General features: G+C 43.6%; 2 protein-coding genes across 2 annotated transcripts in view; one reads left to right on the plus strand and one right to left on the minus strand.

Annotated features, from left to right (window-relative positions):
• The window catches only part of myo1d (myosin 1D), an 85572-nt gene extending 77862 nt beyond the window's left edge, over nt 1-7710 (plus strand). Inside the window, exon 22 of the mRNA XM_071910064.1 lies at nt 6440-7710. Within this exon, the coding sequence (XP_071766165.1) occupies nt 6440-6596 (157 nt within the window). The 3' untranslated portion in view covers nt 6597-7710. The remainder of the gene's footprint in view (nt 1-6439) is intronic.
• Nucleotides 7711-15135: 7425 nt separating this feature from the next.
• Nucleotides 15136-16044, minus strand: cdk5r1b (cyclin dependent kinase 5, regulatory subunit 1b (p35)). Its single transcript, XM_071910067.1, has one exon. It carries the CDS (start codon nt 16042-16044, stop codon nt 15136-15138), a length of 909 nt encoding a protein of 302 aa, XP_071766168.1.
• Nucleotides 16045-18146: the final 2102 nt, after the last annotated feature.

Genomic DNA, 18146 nt, shown 5'->3' on the forward strand with positions numbered 1-18146 from the left:
AGGAGGCGACTCTGGGCCCTCCTACACTTTCCTCTCATCTCGACACCACCTTTATTCCATCTATGACAAACATCTGTCTACCCATTCACAACTCAAACACAAAGCCACACATTAATTTACTGAGCAATTATCGGACACATTTCTAATTTAAATTATGGGTTTTGTGCGTTACCCTGATGGTGCTAATTGGCTATCATGACCAACTTTCACCAGTAGTCTCCTGTTAAAAATCTGTCTAGGGAGGACAACTTTGTTTTAGTCCGCACAGGAATAACAGCCAAATTTTATTCCCACTTGTTCCAGTTTGAGTCAGATAACAGAAGACAACAGTTGCTGCATCATAAGTTATATTATTATATTTTCAGTTTGATAGATTTCAGCCAAACCCTGTTTCAAAACCAGAGCAATGTCAAATAAAAGTATAAAATATTTATGAATATACACTTGAGGACCACAAAAGGCATTTTGGTCCAGACACTTTAGGGGATCTCTTCCAGCTTGGGGCCCTTGGTAGTTAGTACCCCTGTTCCCCCTAGTACGGCACCCCAGATCCCACTTACTGTGCATACGGAAGCCAAAAGGCGTCCTTTAAGCTTGTGTTTACTGTATGCTGCAGTTTTAAATGGAAGCCCATGGGAGTTATGGAGATTAGTTCTCACAATATAGTAAACTCTGATGTGTCATATGGGGCAATAATAATGCATTCGTACAACAGGCTAATACGATGGCACCTCACGTGTCGGAGAATGTGACAAACGAGTGGATTTACAGTATAATCCAGTGGCCCTTACTCCACAGCTCTTGACCTTTCTCTTCTTTGTCTGTGTGGTTCTCATGGTTCAGAGGCTCAGAGCAGGACAGGACTGCAGGGCTGCAGGGCCGCTGGATAGGCCTCTTTGATGTAAGCCTCTCTTTGGCAGCTTCACCGCTGGACCCCTGCTCTCCTTCTGCCCCAAAGATTGATTTTTCTCTTTTCTTTTATTTTCTCTTTTCTCTTTCTCTTTCTCTCTCTTCTCTTTTTCCTTTCCTTCTTTCTTTCATCCTATAACCTCAACTTGTTCGTTTTCATCAATACCATTTCTTGCTGTTAATGCATTTTCACCCATTTTTTTTTTTTTTAAATGACCTACTTAGTAATCTCTCCTGTTATGAGTATAGCTCTTTTTCTTCAGAGAAAAAAAAAATTGAAGATAAAAAAGTGGAAAGACAAGGCAGAAGGGGGAGGAAGGCAAAAAATGAGATAAAAGGAGATATCCATACCCGGATTTGCTGCACTTTCTCAGCTTAGTAAATACTGCAAGCAAAGGCTGTCTTCTGTTATAATTTGATGAATAATATCTTGGGTTGTTGCCGGCGGTTTTCAGTGGGTAGATGCTGCGTTTGATCAGGTCTTTGGGTTTTTTTCCTTGCCTCAAAGTGTTTTATTCTCTGTAGTTTGCAGTGGACTAGTCAAGCGCTTTAACGCTGAATAAAACGCCTCTTGGCAACCAAGAGGAGAAATAGGAAATAAGAAGATGCGGAGCGAATCATTTTAAAGAAAGGTAAATAGATAGCCAAAGACATAGAGAATAAGCATCTTGAGAACTGAAGAGGACTACTGTGGCCATTTGCTGATGCAGGTTTATAGGCATTAGAGGGAATTGTCTCTGTCTTTCAGTACCTTGCCTTTCGACTGATATAATGTCTGTTCTCTTGAGATAGCCTAGCTAGTTCTGTGTGAATTAATTCACATAGAAATAGCGAGACCTAAAGTTTCATATTGCAACTATCTTAGTCTCGTCAACGCTCACCATACCAACAGAACTGCTTGATTTCTGCATCTGCCTCTGCATCTCTCTATAATTCATACGTCTCATCTGCAGATGCAGTGCTAGCAAAACTGTCTAACTTGGGCACAGTGATGCTAATTAAAGAACCTTACTCAGAAAGCCTCTCAGGCAGTTTTCACACTTTCAACCAAGCCTGTAAACCGAGCCAGATGAGGCCATTACCTTCGCATCTCCGCTCCATCCATCTAGACTGGTGGGCTTCATATTGCTCCTCCTATTTGTGACGATCACCCCACACCCACACATACACACACACACACCCCGCCCTACCCCATCCCACCTCATTAATTGCCTGGTCGGAATTATTTGCAACCCGATGCAGGTGTGTGTTTTGTGTGTGTGTGTGTGTGTATGTGCGTGTCTGCATGTTTTGTGCATATTTCCGTTTCCTCTCCAGTGGGAATGTGTGTATATGTGTGAACATACTGTGGAGCACGTGAGACGTGTGATCCAGCCATGTGAGAGACAGAGACATGGAGAGAGAGAGAGAGAGAGAGAGATGTTGCTGGGTTAAGTCTGGTGTTCAATTCAGATCCATGTGGTTGCGAGGATTGAGTGGGCGGCTACAGAAGAAAGAAAAGAGGAAAAATATAGAGGCAGGCAAAAAGAAAGAACAGGGTACATGAATAGGGACTTAAAAAACTGCTCCTCTCCCCACTCTCTCCCTTTTTTATGTCCTGTTTTATCCTTTAGGTCATAAGGATTGTGTCTTAAAGTAGAGACGGGAAGCTAGAATGTGACCTGACATTTTAAAATTTGAAAAGTATGATATCGGGGTTTGAGTTTCCTAAAATGCCTATTCCTATTAATGCTCACTATCTTGTTTATTTGCTGCACATCTGCCTCTAAATGACTTGTCTATATACTGTATAGCTCATAGAGTGAGGCTTTATCATCTGCACCTGGTGTTGGTTAAATAAGTAAATAAATACATACATAAATCAGCCAATAAATAACTGATATTGGAGAGCCAAGTATGTGTTGTTTTCCAAGGATTGTGTGTGTTCCTGCTGTGGCTGAAGAGATGGGGGTGTTGCTGTAATGTGCATGCTGAGTCTGGAGAGAAGCCTGGCTATCTATCAAACATGAAGGCAGCATGGCTCTGTCTGCAGTCTGCGCCCCCCTCCCCCTTGTCCCATAGACCCTGACCTGCACACAACATACAAACACACACACACACAGGTACACACACACACAGTCAGGAGCACACATATAGTACATTTGTGCATGCTTTCTCCTCTCTCCCTGCATTTTCTCTCTTGATCTCAGTGTGGTCTCACAAATACACACACAGACACACACACACACACACACACACACACACAGATACAGAATGGGATATTGATGTGAGAAGGCTATGGTTTTTAATGGAGCAACATCATTTGGCCCAGGCTGTGTGAGAGGAGGAGATCAGTACCGAGGCTCTGACAGATAAACAGTATGGGTTCATCTCCTGCTCCCATCCACATGAACCTGCTGAGATACTGGTGTGTGTGTGTGTGTGTGTGTGTGTGTGTAGTCCATAAATGTCTTCCTTCAAACTATGTATCTATGTTTGGCTGTGCCCCCATGCCATGTTCTTGGCACAGAATCTGCTTTCTTGTTAATCATCGGTCTCATATTTCCACAGTCTGTCTCTGTCTCTTAACTCTAACTTTATCCTTATTCTTGCCTTGTAGCAAACTATCTGCAACTCCCACAGTTTCCAATTATCGTCAGAAATTTGCACCGCACATTGTTGTCTCCTTGTTAATCTGTTACTGTAGATAGGATTGCGCCAAGAATAGAAATTACATCTCTAGTTAGGAGAGAGCTTCATGCAGAAGTGAAGTATGGAAAATGTTACCTAATGTTCTTTCTTCAATATTTTGGACATACGGGTAATTATATTCTCTTCTCATCAGCACTAGGATGTACATTTTGATTTAGACATCTTCAGGCAGCGACTAGTTCACTGATATCACACAGTGATTTTGCTGATTCTGTAAGAGCAGGAATCAATTTCTTTAATATCTCATTTTAGAACGGAACTCTTCATCGTCAACGTTTTCGTTCCTACACTTCAGGAGTGATGCGCTGTGCGTTTTCACCTCAAAGTAGCACTGTCATCATCGCTAGCAGGGAAGAGAGATCTAACCTGGATCTCACCTCCCCAAAGTCCTGAGTGTTCGGCAAGTCGCAGCTTTGCGGAGCGTCCCTCCCGTCCTCCCCACCTGCAGCACTCATATATTTTTCAGCAGGCAGGAGGGCTTGGTGGAGAGCCAGGTACACTGTTAAAAAGGATGACTCAGAGGTGGGACTGGATGGCTCCACAGACTGGAGGCTATCCTGGTTGCTCAGCCTGAAAATAGCCTGGATAGCTTTCTCCCTCTTCCTCCTCCCCTGTTATTTCTTAATGCTCTTTCTCAACCACTTCTTGTTCTTCACTCTGGTACCTCACAAAAACCCCTGCTCCTAAGCTCCATACTTTCTGTGTATTCTTTCTCCTAATTCCTTTTGTACACACACTCCTCTTCCCCTTTCTCCTCACCCTCCTCCTCCTCCTCCTCAACTTTCTCCTGATCCTCACCACTCCTGTCACTCTTAAACTCCTCTTTCTGTTCGCCCTCTTCCTCCTCCACCCCTCCTACTCCCTCCCTCCCTCCCTTACAGAAGTGGGGGTATTTGGGGCACAAGTGAGCCTGGACTCACATGGCATGAAGGGCAGAGGCAGACACAGAGGATGGGGGTAGGGAGAAGGCAAGAATTGATTTTCCAGTCGGAGAGGCCATCCAGTGCAGGACTAAGTCTGCCCCCGGGGCCTTGGCTGGCTCAGGCCAGCTCCTGATGGAAAAGGCCAGCCAGTGACCTTAAGATTCAACTGATCATGTTTTTCTATTCAGCGATGAAAAGCTCTATTGCTTTTTATTGGATTGCCAAAGCACTTATTTAGTGGCGAGGTTTGCTGCTGACACACCATAAAGATGTCAAATGCCCCCTTGGTGTGTCCAATGGAAGCCTTGTGGGAATGTATTATATATATTGTATGTGTGTGTGTGTGTGTGTGTGTGTGTGTGTGTGTGTGTACATGCGTGGGCACATTTTTGTGTTTGTGAGCCTAACCCTGCATGCCCTTCAAGAGACGAGTAGCATAGCAAACCCCTCTGGCTATCCAGCGAGACAGTGAGATGGAGAAGTAATGGGATGAGAGAAAGAGACATATCAGAACACACACACACACACACACACACACAAACACACACAATCCCATTGGCTGGCAGCGGCGGCCATGACAGATGGAGGAGTTCAGTTCAGGGGGGTTTCCATGGAAACCAGCGGCAGTGCTACCCTGTGCTTCTCCCCACTGCGTAAGGCGAGATAGAAAGATAGATACATACATACATACACTCTGCAGAGGAGTGCAGCGTGGGTAGCAGAAGTCCTTGTTGTTGTTTACGACTCGCTGTTGTTGCGCAATGGGCTGCTGTTATGGGGTTCACATGACTCATTTCCTAACTATAGATTTGACGGAGGGAGGCGGACGGCTTTGTGCTGCGGTAATGAATCCAACGATAAATTAACGCAAATACATTTGTTTACAAATGGCACAGACAGCACTCGTCAGTAATTGTGCCAGCGAGAAACTGTGTCACGACGAGCACTTGACTGTGCGCTAAACAGGAAGAGAGGTATTTCGTTCAATGTATCACACTCTGGATTGCCGTCACCCCCTTCCCCCCTTTTACACCTACATTAGAGCTCATCTTTCTCCCCCTCTCTCCCAACCAGAAAAGAATTATCACACCATCATTCTGTCTTTCCCCTTCACACTTACATTACATTACATCATTCTCTCTCAGAACCACAGTCTCAACCTCACAATTTATGCCTTTTTCCCCTCACTCTTTGATTCCCCTCATCGATCCTGTTTAAGAGCAAACGAGGCAAAACGCCCGTTCACCCAGAAAAGGCCTAACTAGATGTGACAGGCACTAAAAGCCAATCCGCTGCTGCGCTACAGGCCCAGCACCGCCATATGGATCATTCCTCCAACAGCACCCTGGCCTGGTTGCTTCTCTGTTATTTATCCTAATGGCCTCTCTGCAAATTCTATCTATGGAAACACTCACGTGCCCACACACACACACACACACAAAATCTCTCTTGCTCGCTCTATCTCATTTTCTCTATCTTGCTCTTTCTCACTCTCTCTCTCTCTCTCTCTCTCTCTCTCTCTCTCTCTCTCCCCCTCGCACACACACACACAGATCACTAATGGTTCTGCATATTTTATTTCTGTGTATCAAGCTATGACTAAATGAGTTTCCTATATGCTAGGGTTGCAGTAAGCACTCATGTTCTTGTCTGCTTATGTTCATGTTTGGTCAGTAACCTTCAAACAACATCTGGCTTGAACTGTACAGTATCTACAAGGATGACAGTATCAGTGAATCAAGTGATTGTATGAATAAACCTTGTATCCCAACTTCCTCGATGTGCCTGCTTTACCGAATGTGCAACTTCTCACCTGCCAGTATTGATGAACTTTCCTCTCCTCTCCCCCTTTCCCTCTCTCTGTCTTTCTCTTTCTCTTTTCTTTCTACTTTGCCCCCTCCGTCATCTTTCCGCAGTGAGAAGAGGAAGCTGCAGGTGAACATCTCCAGTCCCATTCAGTGCAGCATGAACGGCAGGAAGTGCACGGTCATGGTCGAGCCCAAGATCAACCAATCACAGCCGGACTTCACCAAGAGCCGAAATGGTTACATACTGGCCGTTCCCGGAAACTAAGAAGGGCCAACAAACACAGTGACAACAGATTTCAGACCAGGCTGGGATGATGATTCACTTCTGATTCACTTCTCGTGTTTTGCCGAGCTGCCGATTATGTGGCTCTGCGGTGTACTATGTAGATAGCGGCTCTGGAGGAGGAACGGGATAATTGAATCCTCAGAGTGCAAAGCCATGCCAAATTTGACTTGTTCCATAGGTTTCTATGCAATGTTCTGAACAGCAAATGTACAATATGCCTACATGCAAAATGTTACTAGCTAAACAGGTTTAAATACATGCACTACAAGATAATCTACCAAAGAGGTGATTTTTTTTGTTTTTTTATCCAAATTTCAAACGGTTTGCATTGTACAATATCTATTTTTGTTTTGTGGATGGAATATTGTGTGGTGAGAGAAAACGAGGGTAGTCAAGGTGAGAGGAGATTATGAGGGAACTGTTCTCAGAGCCACTGATGTTGCATAATGAAAAAAAATCCACAAGCTGTGCAGGGTTTATAATCCCTGCTGCAGTGTAGGAGCCATATCAAAAGAGAAACCTTGAAAAATAGAAAGTGATATGATATGTATGAATGACTCGGATATTTCACAGATATTCAGCCAGCTTTAATTATTTGCTTTGAGTCAGAAGACAACACTTTGTATTATTGGTTATATTCTAAGGAATAATAATGATGACCTTCTTTGATGACGTACCTACCTAGATGGTAAATGAATGGAACTTCAACTTCCAATTTCAACTCCTTATATTTTACGTTTCCTGTTTGTGATATAATACATGTTTTCAATCACATATGAACAGCAAGGGAGAGAGTGTGATTCAGCGGTGTGTCAGTGTCAGGCACAAATGTCAGATCTAATTCATTGTTAGTTTGTTAGTCACAGGATGTTGAGTAGGATGTGTTGAGCATATCCTGAGCGTCGCAAACTGCTTCAAGCGAAGCGTTAAAATCTTTTAATTTAAATCCTGCATCTTATACTCTCTGCTACAACGTCTGTACATTTATAATACTCTGATAGTGCTTATATATTATAAGTTAGAATATATGTGAACAGCATAAGATTATAGTTCCAAATATGTTTTATGCACAGCACTTACACCACATTTGGTGGACAAACTAAAACTAAAGAACAGAAGGGAAATATAGTTCATTTCCAAAAAATTACTTTTTTTCAAGTAGTGGATTTTTCATTTAAGAAACACTTAATATTCTTTTAAGATTTAAGACTTAAAGCTCTAACTAAGCAGGCAGGGTGTCACTGTACTGTAGAATCCCATGTGAACTCCAGGCCCTGAAGCATTATTTGTTGTCTTTGTGTTGAGTCAATAGCCTGATGACTTGTAGAGGCCCTCAGTCCTTTTCAATGGGCTGGCTCTTGACAAATACCCCCTAATCAGAGAGAGAGAGAGTGTGCACGTGCACGTGTGTGGCAGTGTGTGTGTGCATGTGGGCATGCGCATAAGTGTGTGTTGATTAGCTCTTTGACGCGTTGCCCTCTCCTCTCCTTGGCGGTGTGACAGGGAGCCAGGCTGGTGGCCGTGGTGAAGGGAGTGGAGACAGACCCTGCAGGTCAGAGGGTGTGAAGTCTCTAACTCGCTAAAGATGGCTAGTCCAGCTCTGTAAGAGACCACCGTCCTACTGCACCTCCCAGTCCAGAGCTCAGACACAGGAGTACAGCTTTTGCTTAAGGATGGAATAGACTATACATTTTTTTTGTATGAATGATGAATGAATTGGAGACGTCAGCTGATTCCGGGCTGATCATGCAAAATTCCCTTCACTTTTATCAATAAGGAAAGCCAAATCACACTAGCCAAGTCACCATGAGCACTAGACTCTTCAAAGGTTAGATGTCTGCTCTCCAGCTGTGAGCTGTGCTGAAACATTTCACTGTAGTTTCATTGTTACTAGATATAAATTAGTATATTTACACTATGTCGTTCTTCCAACCATCCAAAGCTCAGTGGGATGTCTCGCTTTATACAGCATATATAATATTAATATCCCTCCACAGATACAGCATATAAGCCATAAATGTCTTTTGACATTGTATAAAAATATATTTGCTGCTTGCTAACCAACTCTATTATTTTTGCCTCTGTGCATATGTAGATTTTACATTCCCATCGCTGAATATGGAAGGACCGCTACTGTACTTGTCCATATAATGCTAAACTTTCAGTTATTAATCCTCTGGCAGGAATCAAGTTTTTCCTATACTTTATCCTGTAAAATATGGGATCTTGGTATAAAGGTTGTCATGGTGACATTTATGTGATGGTAAATGGCACAGCACACATCTTTAGGACGAGAGACAACACCTTAACAGCTCTCTACCCATAGACAGTTAGCAGTATTGGCATCGTGTGTGTGTGTGTTTGTCTGTGTGTGTGTGTGTGTGTGTGACTGAGTGAGGAGTATTGACAGTAATCTGGGGAACAATAGCCCAGTATTATGCATTGGAGCTCCCTGGATGCTTGGCCTAGTTACAGTGGCAGCAGACTGGTCTGCATTACTTTAACAGGCAGAAAAACTTGTTACCAATCAGTATCACAAGTACCACAGTCTGCTAATTGTACCCGAGTGTTGTCTGAACCAGTCGTTTATCTTAATTAGTTCATAAGTGCCCCTGTCTTTTGAAGAAGCAAATCTCCCTTTTACCTCGCAGCTCTGTGGTGAATGACCTTGTCCTATTGCTTGATAAGGCACTTTAAAGCCGAAAAGAGTTGTTTGGGGAAAATGGTGTATTTATAGTGTGGATTAGCCAAGTGACATTGGAGGCGCTAATAGAAGGTTTTCATTGGCACTTAGGCCTGGGGGCTGCCTGTGAGGAATGTGTGTGTGTGTGTGTGTGTGCTGTATGTGTGCAGATGAGACTCCATAGCTCCTCATATCCTCCAGCATGATATCTCCCACATGACTTCTCCTCTCCTCTCTGCTCCGCTATTCACTGCTCATCATTAGAATGGACCCACTGTCACTTCTCACTTCAGCAGCTCTCTCTCTCCTCTCTGGGGTGTGTGTGTGTGTGTGTGTGTGTGGATGGGGGGGTTGTCGGTGAACAAAGCCTCGCTTGGCCTCGTCTCCTTCTCTACTCCCTCTGCTTTCTTTTTCCTTCCCTCCCTCCTTCCTCATTTCCACTTTCCTTCCTCTATCAAATCACTTGGCTCCCTGCCCAGGTGGGCTGACTGTACCATCCTGCAGGGCAGTGAAGGCTTTCTTTTCTTTTTTTTTTATTCTCTACTTCGACCCTCCTGTGCCCGGGAGTAGTGTTAGACAGAGAGATACAAGAGAGACTACACCAACAACAAACTATTTCAAACAATAAGCTTCCAATACACAGGGACAAAAAAATGAAAATCCCATACAAAGCTATATTAACCCAAAATGTAAATACAGTTGATCAAAAATCTGTTAAGGTGCTTGATTTCTTTTTGGTGTGCAACCTTAATCACCAATGATTAATTTTCCACAATAATGATTTTCTTTGCTGTGGGATGGGGGATCTAATTGGGACTCCCTTGGGTAGTAACACAGCAAGTGTACAAAAAAACAGGCTTTTCCTGAGTAATCCACTACAAATGGGGAAAAAAGGTTGTCAAAGATAAAGGTAAAAAGTAGGTTACCTGTGCCATTGTGTTCTTCCCCTCACTGTTCTCTCCAGTGAGATCTTAACAAGTACTTCTCTGCAGTTTCCTCACCGTTGTTTCAGTTCTCCCCAAACGTTTGACACAAGACTTTGTGATCAAGGTCATCCATACTTGGGTTACTATCACTATCTTTCCCCTAATGTATTCCATACTCTCTGGCTTTACACAAAATATGGAAAAAGCTACATTTATACATCATTCATTTACTGATCCAATATGTGCCTAATTTTATATTTTGCATATTTGTGTAATATATCAATATTACATATCCATAAATAAAAGAAAACATCCAAATCTAAAAGGAACTTTACTGTTGTATGAACTATTATGTACAACTGTGTTCTGTGTAAATGCAGGTTATGCATTCCATGATTTTCCACGATGAAAGTTATTTCATTAATCGTTTTATTAATAAATTTATTTGCTCCAATGGCTCCTTCTCTTGCTCAGTTATTCTTTAAGTTTGTTGTTGTTTGTTTGTTTTGTTGTTTATCTGTGTTGCAAAGGAGGAGGTGGGGGGTTCCGGATAGACCTCCAGATAAATCCGTTTGAAGCTTTAGTCTGGACAGCAGGAAAGGAGTTAGTGTGTTGACTCAAATGTTTTCTAATGCCAGCTGTTGTCTTCTGTGTGTGATGTGGTAATAGCTGGGTAGAGCTAAACGTTAATCCGCCCACTAACAGCTGTTTGCCTGGGTGACGTTGAGACGGCTAAAACCCCTGCAGTCGGCATGACGACACCGCTTCCCACCATCCACTGTGTCAGCCATCAGCAGCTACCTCAGCAGGGTTTGCTAATCCACTGACTGATGGATGACTATCTAGTGGGAAGAGTGGGATGATTCTTCCCACCAGGGCCGTGACTAAATACTGGCTGACCAGGTGATTAAATGGATGGAAAGTGGGTGATACATACGGAATTTAAATGACCTGACCCAAGCAGATGTAGGTCTGCCTAACTACATATATACTTGGTGTAGTACTTGCTTAGATACATACTTTGTGTAGCCGACCAACAACACTTGGATGGAGGACAGCGGTCTCCAACCCTGAGCCATCGTGAGCCATGTGTATGGAGTTTTTTATTCCAACCAAACACTATAGCAGCTGATTTCAATGATTAACTCACCATCAACCAGAGAGGAGGAACAAATCAATGAAATCAACTGCTGTAGTGTTTCTGGAGTTGGAATGAAAATCTGAATACACATGATATAGGAGAAAACGGGAAATCTCAGTTCTCAGATGTCATCTCCTAAGTCTCAATAAGAATGGGTCTCGACACTCCTTGACACCGTTAATAATCTCTAGAATAACATTTGCTGGGAGTGAAATCCAAACACCCAGAGTATGAAATGAGGTGTCGACCATTGTATTTTGTGGTGTTTAAGTGTATCAGACAACAGCGTCTAAGTCCACAGCTGGAGGCACAATGAACACAAGCGGGCATCTTGAACGATCAGTGCATTTTATTTTCCATCACAGTACAAAAATAAATTAAAGTAAGCAGAAACCAACTGAAAAAGTTTCAATTACAGCAACGGCTTTTTTGTCTTTTTCAAAAAGAACATTTTATTGAACAGCGTCAACGCCCCTCCCTCCCCCACCAACGAAAAAACCAAGTCTAGTACCGGTGTGGTGTATTTTCCACTTCTTCTCCATAAGAAAACAAAGGTTCACACATTCTTCTGTACAAATAAAACTCTCCCAGTCACGCTCACATATGTTCACACATTCGCGCACACATGCAGCCATCGAATGCCTCTTTTTGAAGTTCTTAACCACTGTTTCTTTTTTTTTTTTTTTGTTCTACAAAGTACGCAACAAGATACAGAAAAGAATTTGACAGAAATCTTAAACTATCACTTGAGTCTTTTTTCATATTTTTATAAGCTTTTGAAAGTATTTTCTCAAACAACTACTCAATGATGCAAGTGAAAAAAATGGCACATTTCAGTGAGTTGGGGCAAGTGGACAGACAGAAGATCCAGATTCTCTTCTTTAGACCCTTGACCCCAATGCCCTGCTTTTTCTGCCAGAGCAGAAGCCCATCCAAAGTGCGTGTCCCTCTACTGCGCTAGTACATGACAACACTCCAATTGAACTCTCTCTCATCGCTCTCACATACCCATATGGCAGTTATTACGCCATGGTAGAGAAACCCACAGGTCACGACCATTTCAACTGCTCATTTTCACCGATTCACACTAATACAGCAGAGGAGAGGCAGGTATTCCTTCCAATCATTCTCTAGGAACAACTTTCATCACATGACAAGCCTTTTGTTGGCAATGAAATGTGATAGAAATTAAAGTCCTTGCTGCACATGGCTGCCACCATTATGCTTTTCTAACCAGGCTATTTTGGGTAACACTGCTACTGAAAGAAAGCATGCACAGTTTGTCAATATCGAGATGAGATGTGAAAACCATAAATACATTTCTCTTACTGTTATTTATACTAGGTTGTTTCTTTGTTTAATTTTAACAGTGAAGTCATTTACCCCTGTGCCTACATGTTTGGAGAAGCTTAGAGGATGAAAACAGCTTCTCCAGTGATTGGAACCATTATGGAGATTGCGTGGAGCTGCAGTGGGCAGTAGCTTCAACTACTCTCCTATGCAAATGAAAAGCCATGCACCTCAACTGTTCTGTACGCTCTCCATTTTGGTTGTCATGGTGTTCCCATTGCCCTCTGCAGGCTGTCATTTAGTCTAGTGGTTTTCCTGATTGAAAATGTGATTATCTCCATGGAGGTCAAAGGGAATCTAACCCATTGCCTCATCTCATCTCCTGCAGCCCCCAGATGAATGTGGTGTCGCTTCACATTTGATTTACACAGAAACGATACTGATGGGTTATCCTCAAGGTAAAGCGGCGATACTGAAAAACTTATTCCCCTAGAAAATGTCTATGTTTTCTCTTACTGATATGTGGAAGAGCAGGTTAGCTACTCATGCAGGTCAGTGTTGGATAAATGTGTGTGTATGGGGAGGGGATGTTTCAGGGCCTTTTCTCATGTATGAGGTCAGTGATGTGTTGTTCTGTCATGGTCTCCTTGATGGTGTCACTTTGGCGATGGTCAGATTTAACATTGGTTTTAATCTAAGGGCTTCAATTTGATATTCATTTCTAAATCCCTGCAACATTCATTTGCATAAACCATAATCAATCTTCATTCCCACCAAAGATAAGCTCACCAGCTATCCCAGCAAAACCCCTTCCTCATATCCTGTCCCTTCCAAAGTCTTTTGACATGATCTTTCATTTACATTGGATGTGCCAAGAGAATAAATAAATGGCAATAAATTAAGTGTCAGTAAGTAGTCATTAGTAGATGAAAATCCATCCCATCATTCAACAGCCAGACATCTCCCAAAGTTTTCTCAGACCTACGGGATTTTCATCGAAGATATGGCACTGTTTTAACATTTTCTATGCTGAATCATAAGCACAAAATGAACCATCATTCCAAAGTGGTTTCAACACAACCTATTGACAAAAGTACAAAAAGAATTCCTTGGTAAACAAATAGCCTATTTTAGCAAGCATAGCTAAATAAACTAGATTCACTTTGTTCACAGCATTCTCTAATGCAGATGCAGTTGGTTTACAAATCAAGTAGAAAGAAGAAAAGTAATTGCTCCTGCCCCCCAAAACTCTGTAAAATTGCATGGCACACGTGCATTAGATTACATTTCTAAGTAAAAAAAAAAAAAAAAAGAACTTTTCAGAAAATCAATAAATAAGCCTCCATAGGTATAAGCCTTTGGGGAGTAAAACATCCATTAACTTGTTTGTTTTATTTTTTTCTCAGATGAAAATAAAGTAGGTCTTTCTCAACACACAGAGTATGACCACTCATCATTGGCCATACGTCCTCTTCCTATTGTCTTTTGATCAAAAGTCCCACAATGCAATGCTGGCTTGCTGTCAAGTCCATCCAATCATCCCTCCAATATGTCCTGTTGCACCGCCACAAACAGAAACCCACAAAAACATGGATCTAGTGGCCCCTCCACCTGCTCTTTGCTAGATGGCCAGATATGCATTGCTGCAGCAGAAATGTCCGGTCGTATCCTTTTAATGGAGGGGATGTGGGTGTTGGCATTCCAAAGAGCCAGGGTGTGCAGCCGGGGATGCCTGTTCATCCATGATGCATGAAGAAAGCCAGTCACGCGATGGCCCTCACCCTCCTGCAGTACAGTAGGCAGTGCACATCACAAACAGTCAGAAGGTCACTGCTAGGCTGCAGCAGCCTCAGTCCTCTCCACATTCATTGCTGTAGATTTATGCTTCCTTTTGTAATGTTTTTTTTTTTTTTGTCTTTTCTTCTGAATTGTTTTTGGAGATTTTTCAGTGTTTTATATAGATATATATCTGTATGTTAGCAAAGGATGTACCCGAGTCTGGCATTTTTTGTTTAAGTATCACTGTCAAAAAAGCTTTCATTCTCAGGTTTACAGAAAATCCATTCCTTGCTCATTTGAAAATATAATTTGGCCTTTTAAGTACACGTCCTCTAGAGGCAAAAAAGGGTGCTGTGTTGCTCTTTGCTGAACTAAATCCCCACACCGCCTTTTTGGTGACCATTGCAGCTGTTATCTCTCCAACACAGTGAAAACATTTTGGATATATATCAGTTAAAATAACCCTCATACAACCTTCAGAATTCACCCCCCCTCCCCTCCAACACAACATTTTACTATCTTATCACTCTTATTACACTCAAAGCACAGTTGTTGTAAATCTCAAGTACGTCAGAATGGGCCTACTCCTTCCGCAATTTGGACAATAATAAATAAATAGTGTCAGAAATCAGCTTTGAAACTTTGAAATGCCAGACTGGAGTATGCCCCGCCTCCCCTCTCCTCCCCCCCAGCGTCCCCTCACCGGTCCAGGCCGATGAGCAGGCGGCTCCTCTCCTCCTCCTTCTGGCTCTCGTTCTTCAGGTCGGCGAAGACCTGGGTGAAGTAGTGCGGGTCGGAGTTGATCTGGAGCATCTTGGCGCTCATCAGGTTGATAATGGACAGGCAGCGGTCCCAGAAGGTCTCCTTGGAGCTCTCCACCAAGAAGGGCTTGAGCGGGTAGGAGATCTCGTTGCCCATGTAGGAGTAGGACAGGTAGAGGCAGGTGAGCAGCACGGCCTGCAGCTCATGCTCCGTGGCCACCTCGGAGGAGACCACGTCGCGGCACAGCATGTAGACGAAGACCACGTTGGCGGGCGTGATGAAGCCCTGGTCCTGCCAGCCCTGGAGCAGCAGAGAGCGGTCCACGCTGCGCAGCCACAGCACCGGGTCGGTGGGTGACAGGTTTTTCAGCCGGTAGCAACGCCGGCACAGAAACTCCCCCAGGCAGCGCAGCAGCTCGCTAGTGGAGGCCTGCACGATCACCCTCTTGGGGGTCCCGGGGGCCACATTGGAGTTGGTCAGGGGGGCCTTCTTGACGGACGACACGGTGTTGTTGGAGTTCTTGGTGAGGGCCGGAGTGCTCTGATCCTGGGCGAAGGTGGACAGGTTAGCGCAGGACTGCGACTTCTTCAGGTTCTCGTTGTTGAGGTGGGTGACATTGTTCTGGTAGGTGCCGTTGGGCTGCACCTTCTTGGAGCCTTTCTTCTTGGCCGACACCGCCACGATCCGTTTCCATGGCAGCACGTTGATGAGCGAGTGGCGCTTCAGGTTCTTGTCTTTGGCGTTCTTGCTGTTCTGGACAGCCGTGTAGTGGCCCACGGTGGCCGGTCCATCTTCAAAGAGAGCCGCCTTTCGGTAGCTAGGCGACAAAGACAGCACGGTTCCCATGGTGACTGTGGGGAGGCTTCCAGGGGCTTTAGCCGCGCTGGGTCAGAGGAGCGTCTGCCAGGGGAGATCCTGAGGGTCTCAATGCCTCAATGCCTTCTGGGAGCTGGGGGACCTGGGCTACAGGCTGCCGCTGGTCTCAGACATCTAAAGCCGGGCCGGGGGGCGGCTGTCGTCCGTAAACTGGTCTCTGAGGAGATACGGATCACCTTGACTGGAAGAGTCTCTGTTGTATATCAGCTCTCCGTCTCTGCCTCTGGATGGCCAGTAGTGACTGCTGGAAACAGAACAGATCAATGATCAGAATGGTGGAGGATCCCTTGCTTTTACTTAATTCTCAGCTATGTGCAAATGGTACAAATAGAATTAATTTGATCTCATATTAGAGCTGTAATTATTCAGACTACATAATATAATGTCATGTTTATATATTCAGTAATAGTTTCATTAATGTGTGCAAAAGCAGGCTGTCTGTATCTCAGGCTTATTAGCAGTATTGATTTGACTCAGTAAGTGAATGGATCAGCATATAGCTTATACTAATTAAATGCAAACAGTATAGATCCCTCCTTTCTGCAAATGATCAATGTAATCAGAAGGCCAAACATCCAAACATTTGAGACATTTTCATATAAAAGTGTAGCCTACTACAGCCTACATTAATTTACAAAAGATCTAGAGAATGCAGAAGAAAAATATTATGATGAATTATTGTCCATTAACTATTTAGAGCAGTTACTGGCCACATGTGATTGAAACGGGGCCACATGTTAATTCATCAACATCTTATAATGAGCGATCCAGGTTTTATGGCCAATGGCCGACTAGTCAGTGTGAACGGCACGCCAGCACACCCCTCTCGCTAAAATGGAAGCCTGAAACGTAAACACCATAATAATAAGTGAAGGTCGCGGTTGCTGCCTGTAGGACTGAGCCTATTGATGCATATAGCCAAGGCCATGTAGTCTAGCGTCGTTGAAATTAGACTAGCCAACAGAAATCTGAATCTTTTTCCACAACACCATTTTCTTCCTCACTGCAGTAGCCTACTTATGCATAGCTGAAAGACAAACAGTGAATGAATCGACTATGCACACTTGCGCAGGATTCAAGGAGGCTCATTCCTTCATTCCATCACCCTCTATCAATCTGATGATTTTCCAATATAGGAAATAAATCCAAAACATCCAATTCGAATGTGACTTTATTGGACTCTGATATTTAAAGGACAAATCGTATTTGCTTGGCAGCTTGCTGTGATAACGGGCTGTGTGCATCGGTGCTCTCCATGGTCCTGAAACTGAGCGTCTGCGTCGAAATGAGGATGCTGGCCATAATAGGCGGTGGCTTCATAATGAAGAAATTCTTCATGTTTTTGACTCTCTTACAATAGCTCGTGATGAATATGGCTGTAGTCCATAAAATTCACATCCTCATTTTTTCCAGTTTATCCTCAAATTTCCCCTAATTGACATAGCTACGCATCTCAGAAACGTTGGCTCTAAAAACCTCTACAATCCAAAACGACAATTTCAGTGCGAATAGGTACCAAAATGAAACAACCCTAAGCAGCTTACCAGATGTTTATCTTCTGCTCAGTGGGAAAATAATTGCGCTGCAGCGATGCTCCTCGTCTCAAGCAGTAGGCTATAGCTTTTCTTTCCTTGTAAGACGCGATTCAAGGTAAAACCATCCCGGGTCATGCGAATGAAAAATACAAAACAATCCGATCCGAGGAAAAAGAAAAACAGGGGATCAACGCGCCTGGTGGGCTATCGGTGGTGTGCAGACGATGGTAGGCAACTGTGGAATGGATGCTGAGATGAAGATGTGCTGCTGGTCCTCCTGGCCGTGAGATGCGGATGCTGCGAGGGGTGCTGTGTGTTGTCATTGACTGGGTGAGGATGGTTGACGCAAAGGCGGTGGAGGGGCGCCGCTCTGCGCTCTGTCCGCGCTGCTGTTTCAACAACTCCGCCCAATCACAACAGGCACTCCAGCAAACAACCCAATGAACCCACAGCATCCATGTCTTGACAACAACATTCACATTAACCTAACCAAAAATCATCTTAATATTCAAATAATATTACCATAAAGACTAGTAT

The sequence above is a fragment of the Centroberyx gerrardi genome, chromosome 20, assembly GCF_048128805.1.
Source record: "Centroberyx gerrardi isolate f3 chromosome 20, fCenGer3.hap1.cur.20231027, whole genome shotgun sequence".
Taxonomy (NCBI): domain Eukaryota; kingdom Metazoa; phylum Chordata; class Actinopteri; order Beryciformes; family Berycidae; genus Centroberyx; species Centroberyx gerrardi.

What these genes read in the sequence shown, in the direction of transcription:
- cdk5r1b (XM_071910067.1), bottom strand. Translation starts at nt 16,044, where the DNA reads ATGGGAACCGTGCTGTCTTTGTCGCCTAGCTACCGAAAGGCGGCTCTC.